We start from the raw sequence: 18,064 nt of genomic DNA, 5'->3' as shown, positions 1-18,064 counted from the left end.
GCTTCGCAGCCAGGCTTAATTAAGGCTGACACGGACGTATGATATGATATGATATGATTATATCGGATGATGTAATTTAATTTTCGTGCGACTAATACGAAGAGTAAAGCTTGGGAAAGGGGAGTTGGTGCCCGAAGGAGACCGCTCTTGAACTTGCATTATGAATTTGATCAAGTTTGACTTTATGCTCCCTGCAATACAAACCAACGGAGTACCCTCTACCTCCCCTTTCGTGATCGGGTTGTCCCCCGCGGGCAACCGGCTGCGCCGCCATCCGCCTCCCCCAGAGCCCTCCCCCCACCCCCTCTCCCCCCGTCGTCGCCAGGGTGCGTGTCCGCCCCTGCTTTTCCCCTCTCTGAGGTGCTCCTGTGCGGGGCAGCGGTAGTCCGGCACGGTGGCGGGGCGACTTGGCGCTGGCGAGGGTGGTCTACGGTGCGGCGGCGCGGGCGTTGGCGGCGGGGCTAAGCGGAGGCGCGGGCGTTGGCGGCGGGGCTAAGCGGAGGCGCGGGGTGGCGGCACCCACTCGACCCAAATATGGGCCCCTTTGGGCCCCATCTGAGCAAAGGCGGGACGGCGGCTCTTCTGTCGACGGTGTTGCCCCCTAGAGGTGGAGGTGGTGAGTCGGAATCTGAGTGGTGGCGGCGCTGTCGCCGGCTTGCTGCAGCATGCCGGTCGAGGCTTTGTGGGCCCGGAGGCCTGGTGTGCCCTTGCTGTCGCGTTCGGCCGGCTACCGCGACGACGCTGCAGGCAGTGACCTCCCGCACGACGGCGGTGGAGGCAGTTCCCTCCTGCGCGGCCTCTGTGTTGCCGCCCCCGATTCCTTGCACTCCCATTTTCCGTCCTCTAGACCCTGCGATGGTGATCTCAGTGAGACGGCGTGGGTGGCGTGGCGCATGCTGGGGGTGGCAAACTGGATGGAAGGTTACAAATCTTCTGGGTAGTGGTTTGGGGGGTTGGGAGAAATCCCTGTCGGCTCATCTGGCACCAACGCGGTGACGCCTGTTGGTGCCGCCATTCCTTCATGAAGGGCATCGGATGTACCCATTACCCACTTTCCTCCGCATGCCAGGGAAAATCCTAGGACATGTCCGGGCAGCAGCGTCGTCGTTGTCGCATTCTTTTTAAAGATGTTACTTGGTACACGGCGTTTCGGGGTACTTGGAGTGTCGTGGGACGACTCCGGGGGTGCAGTGGTTGCGGGTCATCCGCGTTTTGTTGAGCTGCCGTTGTTCTTTTTTTTTTTAGGCTTGATGTGATGTTTGCCCCGGCAGGTGTTCCGTGTGGTTGTGAGAGTACAATTCAGAATGTAAGTAGCAGTAGTGAACAAAGTGTACTGCATAAAGTTCGAAGGAACATATGAAATTCACCCGCAAAAAGAAAGGAACATATGAAATTGACTTTACACGCTCCGGTCACCAATAATACAAACTGATGATAAAATAGTACAACAAGCAAACAAGCAGAGTACAAACTCAAACAGTAGGATGCATGCAGACCAAATGCTCTACGGATCCGCTACGTCGTCAGAACGGATGGTAGGTCCGCCGGAACGCGGTGGCGCTCGCGAAGAGCCCGACGAGGTCTTGTCTGTACGGGAGGAACGACCTCCGGCGGCCGTCATTGCCACCGCCCTTGTGCGCGTAAGAGCTCCAGACGTGCGCGTGGCCGCCGACGCCGCCGCTCCTGACCCCCTTGCGCTTGGAGCTGGAGTTGGAAGGGCTGGCGTCCAGGAAGACGAAATTCTCCTTGCCGCCGCTGTGGCTCCGACCGAGGAGCCGTTGGCTCCACCGGAGGACAGACCCCGTGGAGCCGCTCTTCCGGCAGCGCGCCGGGGACGACGCTGTCGACGGTGAACCGGGGCAGCACGAACAGTAGCACGTCTTTACCGGCCGCTTGTCCCCGCCGTCCGGCTGCTGCTCCGCTCCTGCTCGTAACGCGTCCACGAGCAGAAGCTCCCTGAGCGGCACGCGCGCGGTGGCCGTCGTCGTCTCCGTCTCCAGAGCCCGCTGGCGCGGCGGTGACCGCGGCTGGCCGAAGACCGGGTACAGCAGACCGGCGCCTACGCGTCGGCCGCCGGCGCCTGCCAGAGACGCGGCCACGGCGAAGGTGAAGTCGCCGCCGCCTTCCATGCTCTCGCTACAGCTACTACTGCTACTGTAACATAGGGTTCTCTTCTCACGCGTGAGTCGTGACGCGCCCGCCCTAACTACTACGTACTGCCATGTCCTAGTACGGGCTGTGCTCAGCTTCTCCTCTCAACTAGGAACCGTCCGTGGGCACATATACTTATACGAACCCCGGCTTCCACTCTTGCTCGGCCTTCGACGTCAAAGTTGATCGAGACAACGAACCCTGAAATAGATGTTTCTTTAAACAATCACCACGTACGGGGAGAGGGTCCCGCATGAATGCATTGCTACTCAAAGAGCCAAACTAGGAGTAGTTGGCTAGGAATACACCGGTTGTGCCGGTGCTCGAGGAGATGTGCTCCCGTCAAGACGTGGCGGCGGCCTTTTGGCTAGGTTCACAAGACCTATGATCCTAAAGAGTAAAATCTAAAATCCGCTACGATGTTCTTTATTGTTACAACAGGGGGTGAGCGTGAGTCTCGCCTCGGAAAATCTTGGGTTTTCTGGAATCCCAAAACCCCCAAAGGATGGTGAGAGCTACCCATGGCCAAATGTTGTTGTCGAGACCAAAGGGGGCAGGCGAGTCCCAAACCAACTCGAGAGAAAATGGGGTCGAGAGGCTGGTGAGAGCCTAGACACGGCCAGTCTGTGTCGTGTTCCCATCGAGGGCACATGCTATTGTGAGCGATGGTGTTGTGGAAGAGGTTGGCCTTGGAATTGAGATTGTGCCCAAATAGAAGCCAGTCGAAGATATCGGGACTTTTGAGAACCAAGTTAGGTTCGGCGTTGTGGTCGGTGTGGTCTTCACACATGAGGATGTCATCTATTGGTGTTGTGGGTGGAAAAGTTCTTCCCATGGAAGAGGAAGCGTTGTCATTGTCTTGATCTGGGCTGAAATCCCGCAACAGAAATAAAACAACATCCAACTATATCTCGGCAGCCGCAGTTAAACAATTTTGGAGGTTAGCTACAAATTGTCTGATATGTGAGAGAAATGATAGAGTCGATGGCGTGTGATAAGGGGCTAGGGTTGGCTAGAGGGCCAAGTATTTCTATAGAAGAAGGCGGATCTACCATTGCTAGTGAGGACAAACGATATTTGTTTGAGGGTGGGTAGTTGTTGCAATACGTGGTAAACTATGTGAGGTGGCCCGATCTTCACGAATTGGAGGTGGATGTGAGGATGAACATGAAGAGCACGAGGAACTACGCGAAAACACAAGAGAAACACGGAAATAGGCTAACATTCACCAATAAGTACTCATCTTATAACACAAAGTCAATACAAGAGGGGCATCCTAGATCCAAATAACAAACAAAGGAAAAAAGGCAAGCAAAGGGTACCCCCCCACCCCCAACTCCGAAGAGAAGGAGTGTTCTCCACAAGTGGAAACCTTGAAACCAGGGGATATGACTTACATAGTCTAGGACCGAGAAGTATGTGGGAAAAAGGCACAGCTCACTCAGCATGTCAAACAGTTCGGTTTTCGTTCTTCCGGCATTTGGTGGGAGTCGACAAGATAGTCTGGGGAATTCGTCCAGGGCCTCTCAATTTCGGCCCGAATAGTCATAACTGGTTCCTAAGCAGTCCGGGACTGGTGAATCGGCAGAGGCGCATGCATGACCGGACTTTTCGGCTGATTCATCTGGGGCTTCTCGGCCTCGTCCTGGATAATCCGGCTCCCTGGCCCGAACAGTCGAGGTGTAGTGCAGGAGCACTTCTTGTATTTATTTGAGTGTTCTCTCCTCGTGCTTCTCCATGGTCCTTGCCTTTGTACCTAAGCACGCACAGGGTTCCAGATTGAGGTAGTAGCCATGTCTCACTCAAATTCATAGGGAGCTCAAAGAGGAGTGAAGTCACCTCCCTTTGTATGTCGCGTGTGTCGGTGTCAAAACCGGCGGATCTCGGTAGGGGGTCCCGAACTGTGCGTCTAAGGCAGATGGTAACAGGAGGCGGGGAACACGATGTTTACCCAGGTTCGGGCCCTCTCGATGGAGGTAATACCCTACTTCCTGCTTGATTGATCTTGATGATATGAGTATTACAAGAGTTGATCTACCACGAGATCGTAGAGGCTAAACCCTAGAAGCTAGCCTATGGTATGATTGTTGTTGTCCTACGGACTAAATCCTCCGGTTTATATAGGCACCGGAGGGGGCTAGGGTTACACAGAGTCGGTTAAAAGGGAGGAGATCTACATATCCGTATTGCCAAGCTTGCCTTCCACGCCAAGGAGAGTCCCATCCGGACACGGGACGAAGTCTTCAATCTTGTATCTTCATAGTCCAATAGTCCGGCCAAAGGATATAGTCCGGCTGTCCGAGGACCCCTTAATCCAGGACTCCCTCAGTAGCCCCTGAACCAGGCTTCAATGACGATGAGTCCGGTGCGCAGATTGTCTTCGGCATTGCAAGGCGGGTTCTTCCTCCAAATATTCCATAGAAGATTTTGAACACAAGGATAGTGTCCGGCTCTGCAAAACAAATTCCACGTACCACCGTAGAGAGAATAATATTTCCACAAATCTAATCTGCTGACAGCTTTTCATACGTGACGTTCTGCCGTGGTCTGGTCATGACGAACCATTTTTTTGAGCCTGCCACTGCACGTGTTGCGAGGCGGTTTTATTGGCACGTCCTGTCGAAGCAAAGATCGTGTCCCTCTTTTCACGGGATTCTCATCAATACGGGTGCGGGTAACCCAACCGCGCCATAAATTACGGCGCTTGGGGGATAAGCGGTTTTACCGGGCAAGTGGGGAGGCGCAGAATACCTGCTGCCTTTATAAGGGGATAAGAACACCCATTCCCACCCACGCTTTCTTCTTCCCGATCCATTCCCCTCCGCCTGAGCTCCAGCACCCAAGCGTTCATCTTCTCTCAAAGGCCTTCCGAAAATGTTCGGATCCGGAGCAGGAGGCAAATGGATGGCCTCTACCGTCCGGGAGAAGGATATCAAAAAGCTTCGGGAGGCCGGGTACCTGGCCAAGAAAATCAGCCACCGTCTCCCGACGGCGGGACAGATCGTCCCTACTCCAGAACCCCGCGAGAGGGTTGTATTCCTCCCTCACTTTGTCCGCGGGCTAGGGTTTCCCCTCCACCCGTTCGTTCGCGGCATCATGTATTACTATCGGATCGATCTTCACGATCTGTCCCCTAATTCCTTCCTCAACATCTCGACATTCATTGTCGTGTGCGAGGCTTTTCTCCGCATCTCGCCACACTTCGGCTTATGGCTGAAGATTTTTAATGTGAAGCCCAAGGTACTGGGCGGCGAGTACGCCGAGTGCGGGGGCGCTATGGTGAGCAAGATGCCCAATGTCATATGGCGAACAGGCACCTTTAGCGATTCTGTTAAGGAGTGGCAACAGCAGTGGTTTTATATCACTGAGCCGCGCGGCACGGAATGGGCCGCTACTCCCGAGTTTCGATCCGGTGCCCCCCTGCGGCTTACATCCTGGGTCAAGAAGGGCCTGAACTGGTCCTCATCTGACGAACTGTCGGTGCTCTAGACGCGCGTTACAGATATGGGAGACAAGAACATTGAACTTGTCAATGTAGTCCAGGTGATGTTAGTTCGCCGGATCCTGCCTTGTCAACACCGGACTTGCAATCTATGGGAATTCGATCCGGCCAAGCACCAAACCTTACGAGAGCTTTTCGGCTCCTCGCACAAGGACATCTGGAAGGTGCTTTTCAAGTCCAGCAAATCATGGCCGGACTCCGCCGAGGACCATGGGTACCAACTATCCCGCCCTGCAAGTTCGGTAAGTCATCATACTTTTTATCTGCATAACCCAAAGGAAGCGCTTAATGTGTTTTCTACAACTCTCCTAGGGCTGGACGAAGAAGGCAGAGCGGATCCATTGTCCGGCCCCGCTGCCCGAAGAACCGGCCGTCCCACTTCTGACGAAGATGCTGGTCCCGGCGCCTTACAAGGTGCCGAAGAAGACGGCCGAGAAGGAGGCCAAAAAGACCCGGGGCGGCCTTCGTCGTCGCGGCACTTCGGACACAATATCCGAAGGCTTTGATGCCCGTTCCGCCTCCGAAGAGGACGAGGAGGAGGAGGAAGATGAATCCCCTGCGGGAGGAAGAAAGAAGAGGACGGCCTCCGTACACTTGGAGGCCGAGCCGCCCAAAAGGGGAAAGGCTCCTCTTCCGGAGGAGTCCACTGCCGCCGCCGACAGTGGCCCGGTGTGGGATCCCAGGGCCCAGCCCCTGGTGAACTCGTGAGTATATAAAATCCGAGTACGTTTATGCGTCCAGACTCATCATGGCATAGTATTGTAACCTAAGCCATATTTTTTGTAGTCCGGCGAGGTCCCGTACCAAACAATCCTCATCAGAGGATTCGCTGAGCTCGGATGCTATGGAGAGCGGGACGCCCCCAAAGGCCCCTTCCTCCAAACAGGTGAATATCACCGAGGCTTCGTCCCAGAAGGACCCCGGCCAAGGAGGAGAGGAAAAGACCGTGAAGGCGGCGCCTGGAGGTCAAACTTCAGGGGCCGGACACATGGGGGAGAAAATTCCCAGGGGAGCTGACGGCGGGAGCTATCTTGAATTCGGCTCCCAGCCGGATGCAGTTCCGGAGACCAATACGGCTCCGGAATCAGGCAGGCAGCCTCTCTCAGCTGGAGGGGGCATACCGGCAACCTCTGTTCAATCATAGGTGTCGGATGCCTTGTTGGTGGCACTGAAGAGCGCCTCCATCGTCGATAAACACCGTGCCCTTATGGGTGCGGTGATCGAGAAGATTCAGTCTGCTGAGAGTGGACTGAATGGAGCCTGTATCAGCCTTATAAAAGGTTTTGAGGTATGTTTTATGAGGTTTCGAAGAGTGTCATGGTATGTATAGTAGCCCCTGATACACTGTTCGGTGAAAGAAAAAGCCGGACAGGGGATCAAATTTATGTTCACAGGAAGACTCAGTGAATGACATCTATATCTCTTCTGTTATAAGCAGGCGGCTGCTGCCTCTCATACTGCGGAGATCTCCGGACTGAATCAAAGTCTGGAGCGGGCCAAGGAAGAACTTGGCCAGTTGAAAATGCAGTTGGGAGATAAACAAGGTATGCATAAGTCTTGTTCGCGTTTATTGCAAATGAATTTTCAGTATGATGAAATAGGCTTCATGATTTGCGCTAGGGATGGTGACCGAAGTCGCGGCTCTTAAGAAGGCTGTGGCCGAGGCCGAGAAAAAGGCAGCCACAGAGCAGGCTCTTCGTGAGAAGCACGAGGCCAGGGTTATTAAAGCTGAGCAGGAGCTGCAAGAGGCCGTGAGGAAATGCGAGACCTTGGAGCAGAGTTTAACGGAGAAAGAATCCGAACTCACCAAGGCGCATCAGGCCACGAGCGATGCCCGGGGGGAAACCCAAAGTGCCCTGCAGGGGATCCAAGAGGCGAGAAAGATCGCGGCGGGTAAGGCTTTTTCCATGTAAAGCAAGTATTTGAGGGGAAAATTATGTTTCTAATTTTGAACTCGGATTTCTCAGGTTTATTTGCCGAGCTGCCCCGCAGCATATCAGATGCCGCCCAATTCTACCGAGCCGAAGAAAGGAACACTGCGGATAAGCTCTTCTGGTCGCAGTATTTGGCACCGAATTATCCGGTGCCCTTTGTCGATCAACTGAAACAACTGATCGAACTGCATAAGGCAGCGGAGCTGGCCATGAAGGATATGATTATCCGACTATGGACCGCCGAGCCGATTCCAAGCAGCTACTTCGGGCTCGTGAAGCGGCTTGTGAGTGCCTACCCTCGACTTGATGTCATCAAGCGGTCGGTATGTATAGAAGGTGCGTGAATGGCCTTCGCCCGCGCAAAGGTGCACTGGGGGAAGATGGATGCTAAAAAGCTGATGACCGAAGGACCGCCAGAGGGGAAGGAGCACCGCAAGCCCGAATTATATTATGAGAGTGTCCGGAAAGGATCCTACCTTGCAGCGGAGCTATGTACCAAGGACATTATATTTCCATGAATGCAAAACATGTTGTCCTTTGTAATGTTTGAACAAGGTCATTTATATTATTTATTGCTTGTTATATAAAAGTTTATCCTCCTGCGCGGCCGTTTTATATATTAGTCCTGAGAGTTGGCCAGTCGTCGGCTTCTGCCCCCACGTAAGAAGTACGGGGGTGTTCGGGATAAACCTGATCACTCTTTATCCCAGTTTTGGGTCCTTCGAAGGAGGTGTTCAGCACAATGAACCAGGCAATCGGACTATAAGGCTTTATCACTCTCACTTAGCCATAGGAGCTTTAGGAAGGTAGGCGCAGCCCCTGGTGTTCGGAAGACCGCACGGGAGGCTCTATAAGCACCTGATCGGAAGAAAAACCGATCCATCGCACGCTGCATTGGTTATGGCATTATGCGTGATAAATCCTTAAAGATTTTGTAACCTCTCGAACAGCTGACCAGCTCTCGCCGTATCATGACAGTCAGTTTTCGGCTTTCTCTACTGAGGTGCTCGTCCGGAAGAATCGGGACACAATTGCAGTAGTTCTCCCAGTGCTACCTTAGCCGGTATAGCGGAACATAAGGTACCAAAACATGGGAGCCAGGCAAACCCAACTATTGACCCAAGACATGATTCGGAGCTGATGCATATAATGCTATAGGTTCGGGGTGCCGAACTTCCATGAAGGTGTTCGGACTTTATTGTCGTGTTATGGGTAAAACGAAGCCCCTGACATATTCTAAGGCATAACGTTGTGTACGGATGCCACTTGACAAAAGAATTTCAATAAGAAATAACAGCAGGTAAGCGTCATATAAATCCACATGTTGTATTTGAATAGTACGTCTATGCGTATGAGTACAGGTAATGTGATAAAAAAGGGAATATGACTGCGGAACCTGCTGAGACCAGGGGGAAGAAGCTGAGTGCGGATCCGGAATATAGCCGGATGGTCATTGTTACTACGAGCCAACCAGCTATCTTCGCCCGTGCAAAAGCGGGTCATAAGTGTCGTGAGGGCTGCCATGGATTTTGGCTTCTCCTGGCCGAGGTGCCGGGCGAGCCATTCGTCACGGATGTTATGCTTAAATGCCGCTAAGGCCTCTGCATCCGGACAGTCGACAATTTGGTTCTTCTTAGTTAGGAACCGGGTCCAGAATTTCCTGGCCGATTCCCCTGGCTGCTGAGTTATATGACTTAAATCGTCAGCATCCGGGGTCGCACATAAGTGCCCTGGAAATTGTCCAGGAATGCATCTGCCAGGCTCTCCCAACTTCCGATGGAGTTTGCCGGCAAGCTATTGAGCCAATGCCGAGCCGGCCCTTTGAGTTTTAGCGGGAGATACTTGATGGCATGTAGATCATCCCGCGGGCCATGTGAATGTGGAGGAAGAAGTCTTCTATCCATACCGCGGGGTCTGTAGTACCATCATATGATTCAATGTTTACGGGTTTAAACCCTTCTGGGAATTCGTGATCCATTACTTCATCAGTGAAGCCTAGGGGGTGTGCGGCGCCTCTGTGCCGGGCTATGTCACGACGCAGCTCATACGAGTCTTGTCTGCTGTATTCAGCCCGGTCGGATTTGCTTTTAGTGTATCCGGCGTGACGATCATCATCCGCGTTCGGGCGTGACCCCGTGATCCATAGATCGATCTTGTATGTCCTGCTTTGTTTTCAAATACGTCTCGCAGGTCCCGCGTGTTGCCCCGAGCCTTGGTATTTTTGTTTGAATGGCGGCGGGGTGCGGGCTGGACTTCGGGCTGATATGCCCCTCTGTCTCGGCCACGAGGTGGCCGATCAGCCGCATCATACGCTGGTGATGCGGGTTTCAATGCTTCCTCTTCGAGTTGGGGTAGCAACCTGCGCTTTGGGTAACTCTTGGTTGGGCGCTCGAGTTCGTATTCCTCGGCCGCCAGGACTTCAGTCCATCTATCCGCTAGCAGATCTTGATCAGCTCGAAGCTGTTGTTGCTTTTTCTTCAGGCTGTTTGCCGTGGCTATAAGCCGACGCTTGAAGCGCTCCTGCTCGACGGGATCCTCAGGTACGATAAATTCTTCATCGCCGAGGCTCACCTCGTCTTCGGAGAGGGGCATGTAATTGTCATCCTCTGATTCTCCATCTGATGCCTGTTCCGGAGGGCTAGCTTGTTCATCCTCCCGCTCGAGGTCTGGCTAGAGGGGATTACCGTCGTGTTCGGCACTATCCGGAGCGTTATTGTCTCTTGTGCCGGTATCGCTGCTTTTGCTATGGCGGGACTTAGAGCGGCGTCGCTGACGTCGGTGCTTGGATTGCTTCTTGGAGGGATTATCCTCCGTTGTCTTATCGCCACCGCCTTCTTTGGGGGTGTCCACCATGTATATATCATATGATGAGGTGGCAGTCCAGCGCCCTGTGAGCGGTGGTTCCTGTTCGTCTCCTGCATCGTCGTCCATACCGTCGATGTCTTCGGAGCCGAAATCGAGCATGTCGGTTAAATCGTCGACAGTGGCTACTAAGTGGGTGGTGGGTGGGGAGTGGATTTCTTCGTCGTCCGCATCCCATTCTAGCCGGACATAGTTCGGCCAAGGGTCTCCTGACAAGGAGAGAGACCTCAATGAGTTTAGCACGTCGCCCAGTGGTGAGTGCTGAAAGATATCCGCGAAGGAAAACTCCATGATCGGTGCCCAATCAGATTCGATAGGCACAGACGCAGGCGGTTCGGAGCCCGTGGCCGGGGACGAATCCAAGGATCCGGCGACACAGGTCTCATAGGAGGTGAAGTCAGTATTCGGCTCTATCGCCGCTGAGTGCGCGGCCTCCGTGGCGGGGTCCATCCACCCATCCTCGGACGGCGTAATCTGCTCCGGATCGAGGGCCGGAGTAGCTGCAGGTGGGATCTCCCGAACACTGTCCGTCGGCAGAACTAAGTCATGCCTGTCGTGACTGTGCGGCGCACCTGACATGGGCTCGAATCCGTCGAAGATCAAGTCTCCGCGGATGTCGGCAGTATAGTTCAAGTTTCCAAACCTGACCTGATGGCCAGGGGCGTAGCTCTCGATCTGCTCCAGATGGCCAAGCGAGTTGGCCCGCAGTGCGAAGCCGCCGAATACGAAGATCTGTCCGGGGAGGAAAGCCTCACCCTGGATCACATCGTTGTCGATGATCGAAGGAGCCATCAAGCCTTATGGTGACGGCACAGTGGAACTCTCAATGAAAGCACCAATGTCGGTGTCAAAACCGGCGGATCTCGGGTAGGGGGTCCCGAACTGTGCGTCTAAGGCGGATGGTAACAGGAGGCGGGGAACACGATGTTTACCCAGGTTCGGGCCCTCTCGATGGAGGTAATACCCTACTTCCTGCTTGATTGATCTTGATGATATGAGTATTACAAGAGTTGATCTACCACGAGATCGTAGAGGCTAAACCCTAGAAGCTAGCCTATGGTATGATTGTTGTTGTCCTACGGACTAAATCCTCCGGTTTATATTGGCACCGGAGGGGGCTAGGGTTACACAGAGTCGGTTACAAGGGAGGAGATCTACATATCCGTATTGCCAAGCTTGCCTTCCACGCCAAGGAGAGTCCCATCCGGACACGGGACGAAGTCTTCAATCTTGTATCTTCATGGTCCAACAGTCCGGCCAAAGGATATAGTCCGGCTGTCCGAGGACCCCTTAATCCAGGACTCCCTCAGCGTGTACAAGCCCTTGTCATGGGTCCAATTGGACTTGACGGTGAGTTAGTGTTGATGTCTTTGGGATACTCTGAATCATGTTGGTTTATATTGTTCTAGAGGAAAGAGGGTTGAGAGGTGGGAGTGGCAACATTGGAGGACTATTGAGTGTGAAACATTGCACCCATGGGAGTTTAACATTTTAGGAGCATTGAACGCAAAATTCATAAGGAGGCAATTATTTTGAGTAAGCAAGTCTTTGATGCCTAGACCATTGAAACTTATTGGTTTTGAAATATTTTTCATACAATTAAACATAGTGCCCCCATGCATGTTTGCTCACCCGCCTAGAAGAAATCACACCTAATCGCGCCTAGGCCTTTGTTCATTTTTTAGTAAGAGATGAGGGGCATACATGATCTGGACAAAAAGGGCATCAAGGACGGATGGAAGTAGAGTCAAACAACAATGAGTTAGGATTTTTGGGTGCCAGCAAGTGAGATAGTTTTAGAGGATTTTCAATGATGGGTTGAAACTTGAAAGGCGGAAGGGGAGAGTATGTCTGGAGGTAGGTGGAGACAGAGCAAGCAAGTTATGTGGTGATGGCAGTTGCAACGTCAGTAGTAATGTCCATAGGGACGGAGATAATTTTATGAAAGATGATGGACAAAGGCAACCTGGTCGAGAATGATTTTTAGGTGTTTAGGAACTTTGAGAAAAGGAGGCCATTATTTTGGAGAGCGGATTATCTACCGTGCACGGTATATACCGTGCATGCATCACCCCGCCATGTGATGTACTCGTGTAAGTGGTGCCTGACCAAGTCAGGTGAATAGTCTACCTACTCCTATCTATCAGCCTATCTCGTTTCTCCTACTCAATTCTATTTTAAGTTGAGGATATTTGAAACCCACATACAATATGAACCTCAAGTTTGAATTATGATTTGTTTGCATCTTTGGGATTCGCACGACGAGACCTTTTAAACAAGATCAGACAAGAATTTTTTAGTGGAAGTTTTAACGAGACCTTGTTTAATAAAGTTTTACCGTGTTTCAAACTTTGATTTTTAAAACTTGTCAAAATATATTCAAGAATGATCTTGTTTGAAAGACCTTGTCACGAGAAGCACAAATATGCGGATGCATCTTCTATTGGAATTTTGGTTTATAAGATAAAATGATTTCTAATTTTGAAACACGTGAAAAAAGATGTGAGCGTGGAGCATGACATGATACGAATACGATGGACAAAGCATAGCTTCTGTGCATTCTCTGATGAATGTACTGTGGATGAAGCATAGTAATAAATGATTGATGTGACAAGACACAAGAGTAATAGAATATTAGGGAATAAAATTCAATTGAATGAGCAACCTCCGTGAAATACAGCAAGCTAGAATCTGCATGTATCCGAATCTCTAACAAATGGATGGCTTAGCCACGCACGGGATATACCGTGCATGGTAGAACATCATTTCTCGATGATTTTGGTTACGTTTTTCAGAGGAGATAGATGGTGTTGAGGAGGAGAGCAAGGGTCCACACGTTGTTGGGCCTAGTTAGGATAGCCAGTTGGGAGCATAGTGATAAATTCACTTGGTTTGCCGGTTAAGTTGCCGGTTTCTAAGATGTAGTAATAGCTTGATCATCTCATTGCTACGGAAGGGGAAGGAATGTATAAAATATTAATTTACCTTCAAAGTGTACAAAACAATCAACCAATTCTAGTTGCACCAAGGACAAAAAATCGACCTACCATGATGACAAACTTCCCTTTGATAATATAAAATAATTCTTAAATCAATAAATTTAAATGAGCATATATAGATTCAGTGTATGCTTTGTGCTGCAGGAAGCTCTTTTACACACTATACTTCAGAAACGGACAAGGAAATTTTACCAATCATGTATTGACGCGGTAGCATGCATGCAGATGAAAAACTGTACGGGAGTATAAGTCAAAACAGGTGATAGCTCCGCCGGAACGCAGTGGTGCTGGCCAAGAGCCCGACGAGGTTCTGCCTGTACGGGAGATACGACCTCCGGCGGCCGCCATTGCCACCACCCTTCTGCGCATAACAGCTCCAGGCGTGCGCGTGGCCGCCAACGCCACCAGCATCTAAGAACACAAACTTCTCCTTACCGTCGGTGTGGCTCCGGCCGAAGAGCTGCTGACCCCGTGGAGCCACTCTTCCGGCAAGGAGCCGTGGATGCCGCCGCTCGCCGTACTTTTGCTAGTTGCAAATTTGGTTGCTCGGACTTGAGCTCCTCCCGCACGCATCCCATGACTGAGCTCAGTCGGTCTTTCAAAAAAAAAAGATTGACCTCAGCCTCTGCTCGTCGTCTCGGCCCGGAACCAACCATGAGCGGCTTTATACGAGAAACCATCGCTCTCGCCTTCCAATCTGGCACGCCCATCTGACTTCAAAGGCTGATCACGATATGGACGGCTAAACTGGATGCATTCCACCCGTTGTTGCGTTTTGTTCAAGGCGATCAATCTCTCGTGCCTCTAGTCTCTCTCTCTCTCTATCTTCTTTCTCTGTCTTTTTTTTTCTTTCTCTGCCTCACAACTCACGGTAGATGGCTCCATACCAATGCACATATATGACACGTACGGACCCGGACCAGTAGGCACCTAACAAAGCCGACCCGGACAAGAGCATGGCACAGCACGGACACGTTGGGCATGTCCACATCGCACACGAACAAGCTCACCACCCTACCTAGGAAAACTATTCCAACACGCCAAGACTATATCTCGCCCCTACGTACTGAGAGATTCTTTGGTCTAGCCTCTGGCGCAAGGTTAGTGGGCCGGCCCAATATTGTAGCTGCTAGGAGCGGTTGTGGAAAGCTTCTATGAACCGGTTCGATACGCTTTTAGAAGCTTCCGTGCAGTTTCTTTCTTTGTGTGTTCCTTATTTTTTTCTTTATTTTGTTCTAATTTGTTTTTCCTTTTATTTTATTAAAATACATATTAAATTTTATCAATACATGTTGTACATTTTTCTGATACACGTGTAACATTTTAAGACGCACATCGAACATTTCTCCAATATATGATGAATATTTTTTGAAATACTTATATTAATTTTTTGAAATCAATTTTAAACATTTTCAAATATACATTGAATATTTTTTGAATGAATGAAAAAAATAATGATGCATATTTTACATTTTCCTAAACATTTCTTTAAATGTTACAAACATATTCTTGTAATGTGTGAATTTTTTAAGATGTCACAAAAAAATCTGAATGGTACGGAACATTTTATAAACTATATGAACATTTTTCTATAATATGACAAACATATTTTGGAAACACTTGAACATTTTATTAAATGAAACGAAATATTTTTAAATAAATGCAAAAAATTATATTATGTAAAAGTAAATGTTACGGACATTTTTTGAACGCGTCGACATTTTTTATTTATCACGAATTTTTTTTATTAATGCTATCAACATTTTTGTAAAAGTTGCGTGCATAAAAAATTTACACTGCATGATTTTTTTAACTAGCTAATGTAATGTTTTTGAACTAAAGAAAAAAGAAAAAACAAATAACTAACTAACAAATGAAGGAGAACGCTACTAGGCTGACCGATTAGCTCGTCGCTTGAGCCGAGGGGACGCTCGCGCTCGTTGTGAGCAGAGACAAAGCCCCTCCCATTTCGACCTCCGTATGGGCTGGATGGAATACAATAGTGGGCTGGCTTTCCTCGGAACCCTTATGCTCGACACAGAGTTTGTGGTTGGGCCCAATGTTGCCTCGCCGAGTGTGCTTAGGCACAGGTGTTGATGGCTCTATAATTTGACACTTTTCATTGGGTATTTTGTTTGGTTTATCGAAGGGATTTTGCGTTTTCGCCTTTCAACTAACAATAATCTTTGAAAATAAAGCAACCTTGTTTCCTTCTTGAGCAGATCTAAATACTTTTGGAAGGAAATGGAACAATACCTGATCAACTGGGGCAGCAAGGGACAATTTCACTCTTTGGAAGAATTGCAGATGGCGCATCGGAAGAGAAGACGACACCTAGTATGAGCGCAAGCGCTTGTATCTGTCTCCGCCGCCTCCCTCTCATCTATACAAAGCTACTTTGCACATGCGAGAGGAGGGAAAACAGAGAGGAAGATGCCAAAATCACCATATGAACTCGGGAGGAGAGATCCGGAAAAGAAAAACTTCACTTAGATCTATTCCGGCCTCCTCCACATCACAACCCCCTTCATTCATCTACGTCATCATGTTAGAGAGAGAGATATTCCAACTCATAAGGCTAGAGCTTATAACTCTATTCCCACTTGATCAGAGATTGATATCGGATCAATCATTCTTGTAATTCTGATAACTTGCAATATTGTTGATATGGTTTTCGTTATAAAAAAAATTGTGTTTGTTGGTTATTTCTCTCTCATGCGTGAGTAATCCCCCCATAGGCATGGAATGTAGAGGATTGGTGAGATTTTTTTTGCTTTATTTTTTTGTCAAACTGACTCGACGATTGATTATTAAGTTGATTATACGTAGTGTGTTTATGTGTGTTGTCCAAATGAAAGGTCCAGACAACATGATCCAAAGACCTACACAGGTGACACATATTGTTCAGCGAATACGTGACCTTCAGATGACATGTGTTGGTATCTACGAGGAGCGAAGACAATATGAAGATAATAGGATGTTGACATGTCTTACAACCTTAACTACTGAAACCACCATGCGTATCGCCATTTGGTGCAGGACAATAGAGAAGAACAATCCTTGCATGGAGGAGTTCAATAATTCAAGGGTGGCCCCCCTACCGAACGTATAATCCAAGAGATAGAATCATATGAAAAGGTAACTAGTTGTACGGATGCACTGCCACATCTGATATACACCATGATCTGAGTTTCTCCGTGCCTAGCCTCTCTACTTCAAACAAACCGACATTTTTATTTCCAGTGCTTTACTTTTATGTTGTTTACTTTCTATGCTCGTTACTTTGTTTCAATCCATGGTTACCTATTTTTCAACATCATATTAATCCTTGCAGATACCAAAACAATTAATTCACATGGGACATGTGAAAAACTTGTGTGTGACATAAACGCCCATGTTAACACTCTTCTCCAGTCTTTGTTGGGAACGATACTGTTTTCGGGATACTTACAAAAGGTGCTACATAACCATGTGTGTCTTGCAGGCCATCAGGTGTGTTCCTCAAATCCCTAGTGTTGCCACCCCTCCTTGTTCCTGCGCCGCCGTAATTGGATGTCGCCGGGGTGAAGTCCGTACAGCCGACGGTGGTGGCAGGGCCTCTCTTGGTGTCGCTTCACGCTCGTAGGTGTGAAATGGTAGCCTTGCGGTTCTTTTACTCGGTCGCGACGGTGGGCATGTGTTGGGTAGTGCGAGCGCTACCTGGCCCGCGCACCCTCGCCTCTTGTCGCCCCTACTTAGTTGGTTGTGTCACGTGGGGAGTCTCCCCCCTAATCTGATCCTGGGCATGCGGACACCAACCGGTGGGATAGCTGCTTCTGTCTCCGTAGCATTTTCATCATGGGGTGGGCGTCTTCAGGCTGTGAATCTTTAGCAGTCCACTAAAGCTACGGATTGCGGTGGGCACCGATGGATCTTCGTGAGGGTTCCTCTCTCCACACCAGGTGGCTGTTGTCGGCGGTTCGTACTAGCGAGGTTGCAGGATGCAGCTCGAAGGCTCCATTGTGGGCTTTGGCGGTCTCACTCTAACCAGTTTGTCGTCAATGGTGAGACGCAATCTATGGACGGTGGCTTAACTCAGAGGGTATGGTAGTGCAACAACAGTAGTTGGACTTCTAGCCCAACGCATTTAGCAGTTGGGATCGCGGAAAGTGATGGCAACAACTCATGAATGACTTCGATTTGGTGGTGCTTCATGAATAGTCAACCTCGAGCTCTGGGGTGAAAACTCTAGGTCTTACTCAAGTTGGTTTATACCTGGCAATGACGATGTTATTTGTGTCATTACTTTGTTGAGGGCATTGCTCGGATATGCTCAAACTTATTATCTATAATGGAAACCTAAATTATAGCCTTTAATGGTTGGATCCGGTGACAGTGGAATTTGACGGTCGTTTCCTTAAGGCGTTGTTCTTGAAGAACTTTTCCAGTTCTTCGTTGTCCTTGTGGAATGGAAGGTTGGTGAAGCTATGGTCGTTTTTCTTTTGGCGGGTAAGTGAAGGTTGATGTAGTTTGTCAAAGTATACCAAAAGGACTTTTACTGTGATTGGAGACACAACCAAGCAAAGTTTTAAAATATTATAGCAATTCAGCCGGTTTCCCCATAAATATTGGGATTT

General features: G+C 49.7%; 1 protein-coding gene across 1 annotated transcript; it reads right to left on the bottom strand.

Moving 5' to 3' along the window:
- Positions 1–1,365: 1,365 nt before the first annotated feature.
- Positions 1,366–2,254, bottom strand: LOC109761946 (uncharacterized). The gene has a single exon (XM_020320757.4). The coding sequence runs from the start codon at positions 2,127–2,129 to the stop codon at positions 1,524–1,526; it is 606 nt and encodes a 201-aa protein (XP_020176346.1). The 5' UTR covers positions 2,130–2,254; the 3' UTR covers positions 1,366–1,523.
- Positions 2,255–18,064: the final 15,810 nt, after the last annotated feature.

Source organism: Aegilops tauschii, chromosome 1 (assembly GCF_002575655.3).
Source record: "Aegilops tauschii subsp. strangulata cultivar AL8/78 chromosome 1, Aet v6.0, whole genome shotgun sequence".
In the NCBI taxonomy this organism is placed as follows: domain Eukaryota; kingdom Viridiplantae; phylum Streptophyta; class Magnoliopsida; order Poales; family Poaceae; genus Aegilops; species Aegilops tauschii.
Note: the sequence above shows the minus strand (reverse complement) of the source record. Positions and strands in the feature narration are given on the sequence as shown.

What these genes read in the sequence shown, in the direction of transcription:
- LOC109761946 (XM_020320757.4), bottom strand. Translation starts at nt 2,129, where the DNA reads ATGGAAGGCGGCGGCGACTTCACCTTCGCCGTGGCCGCGTCTCTGGCA.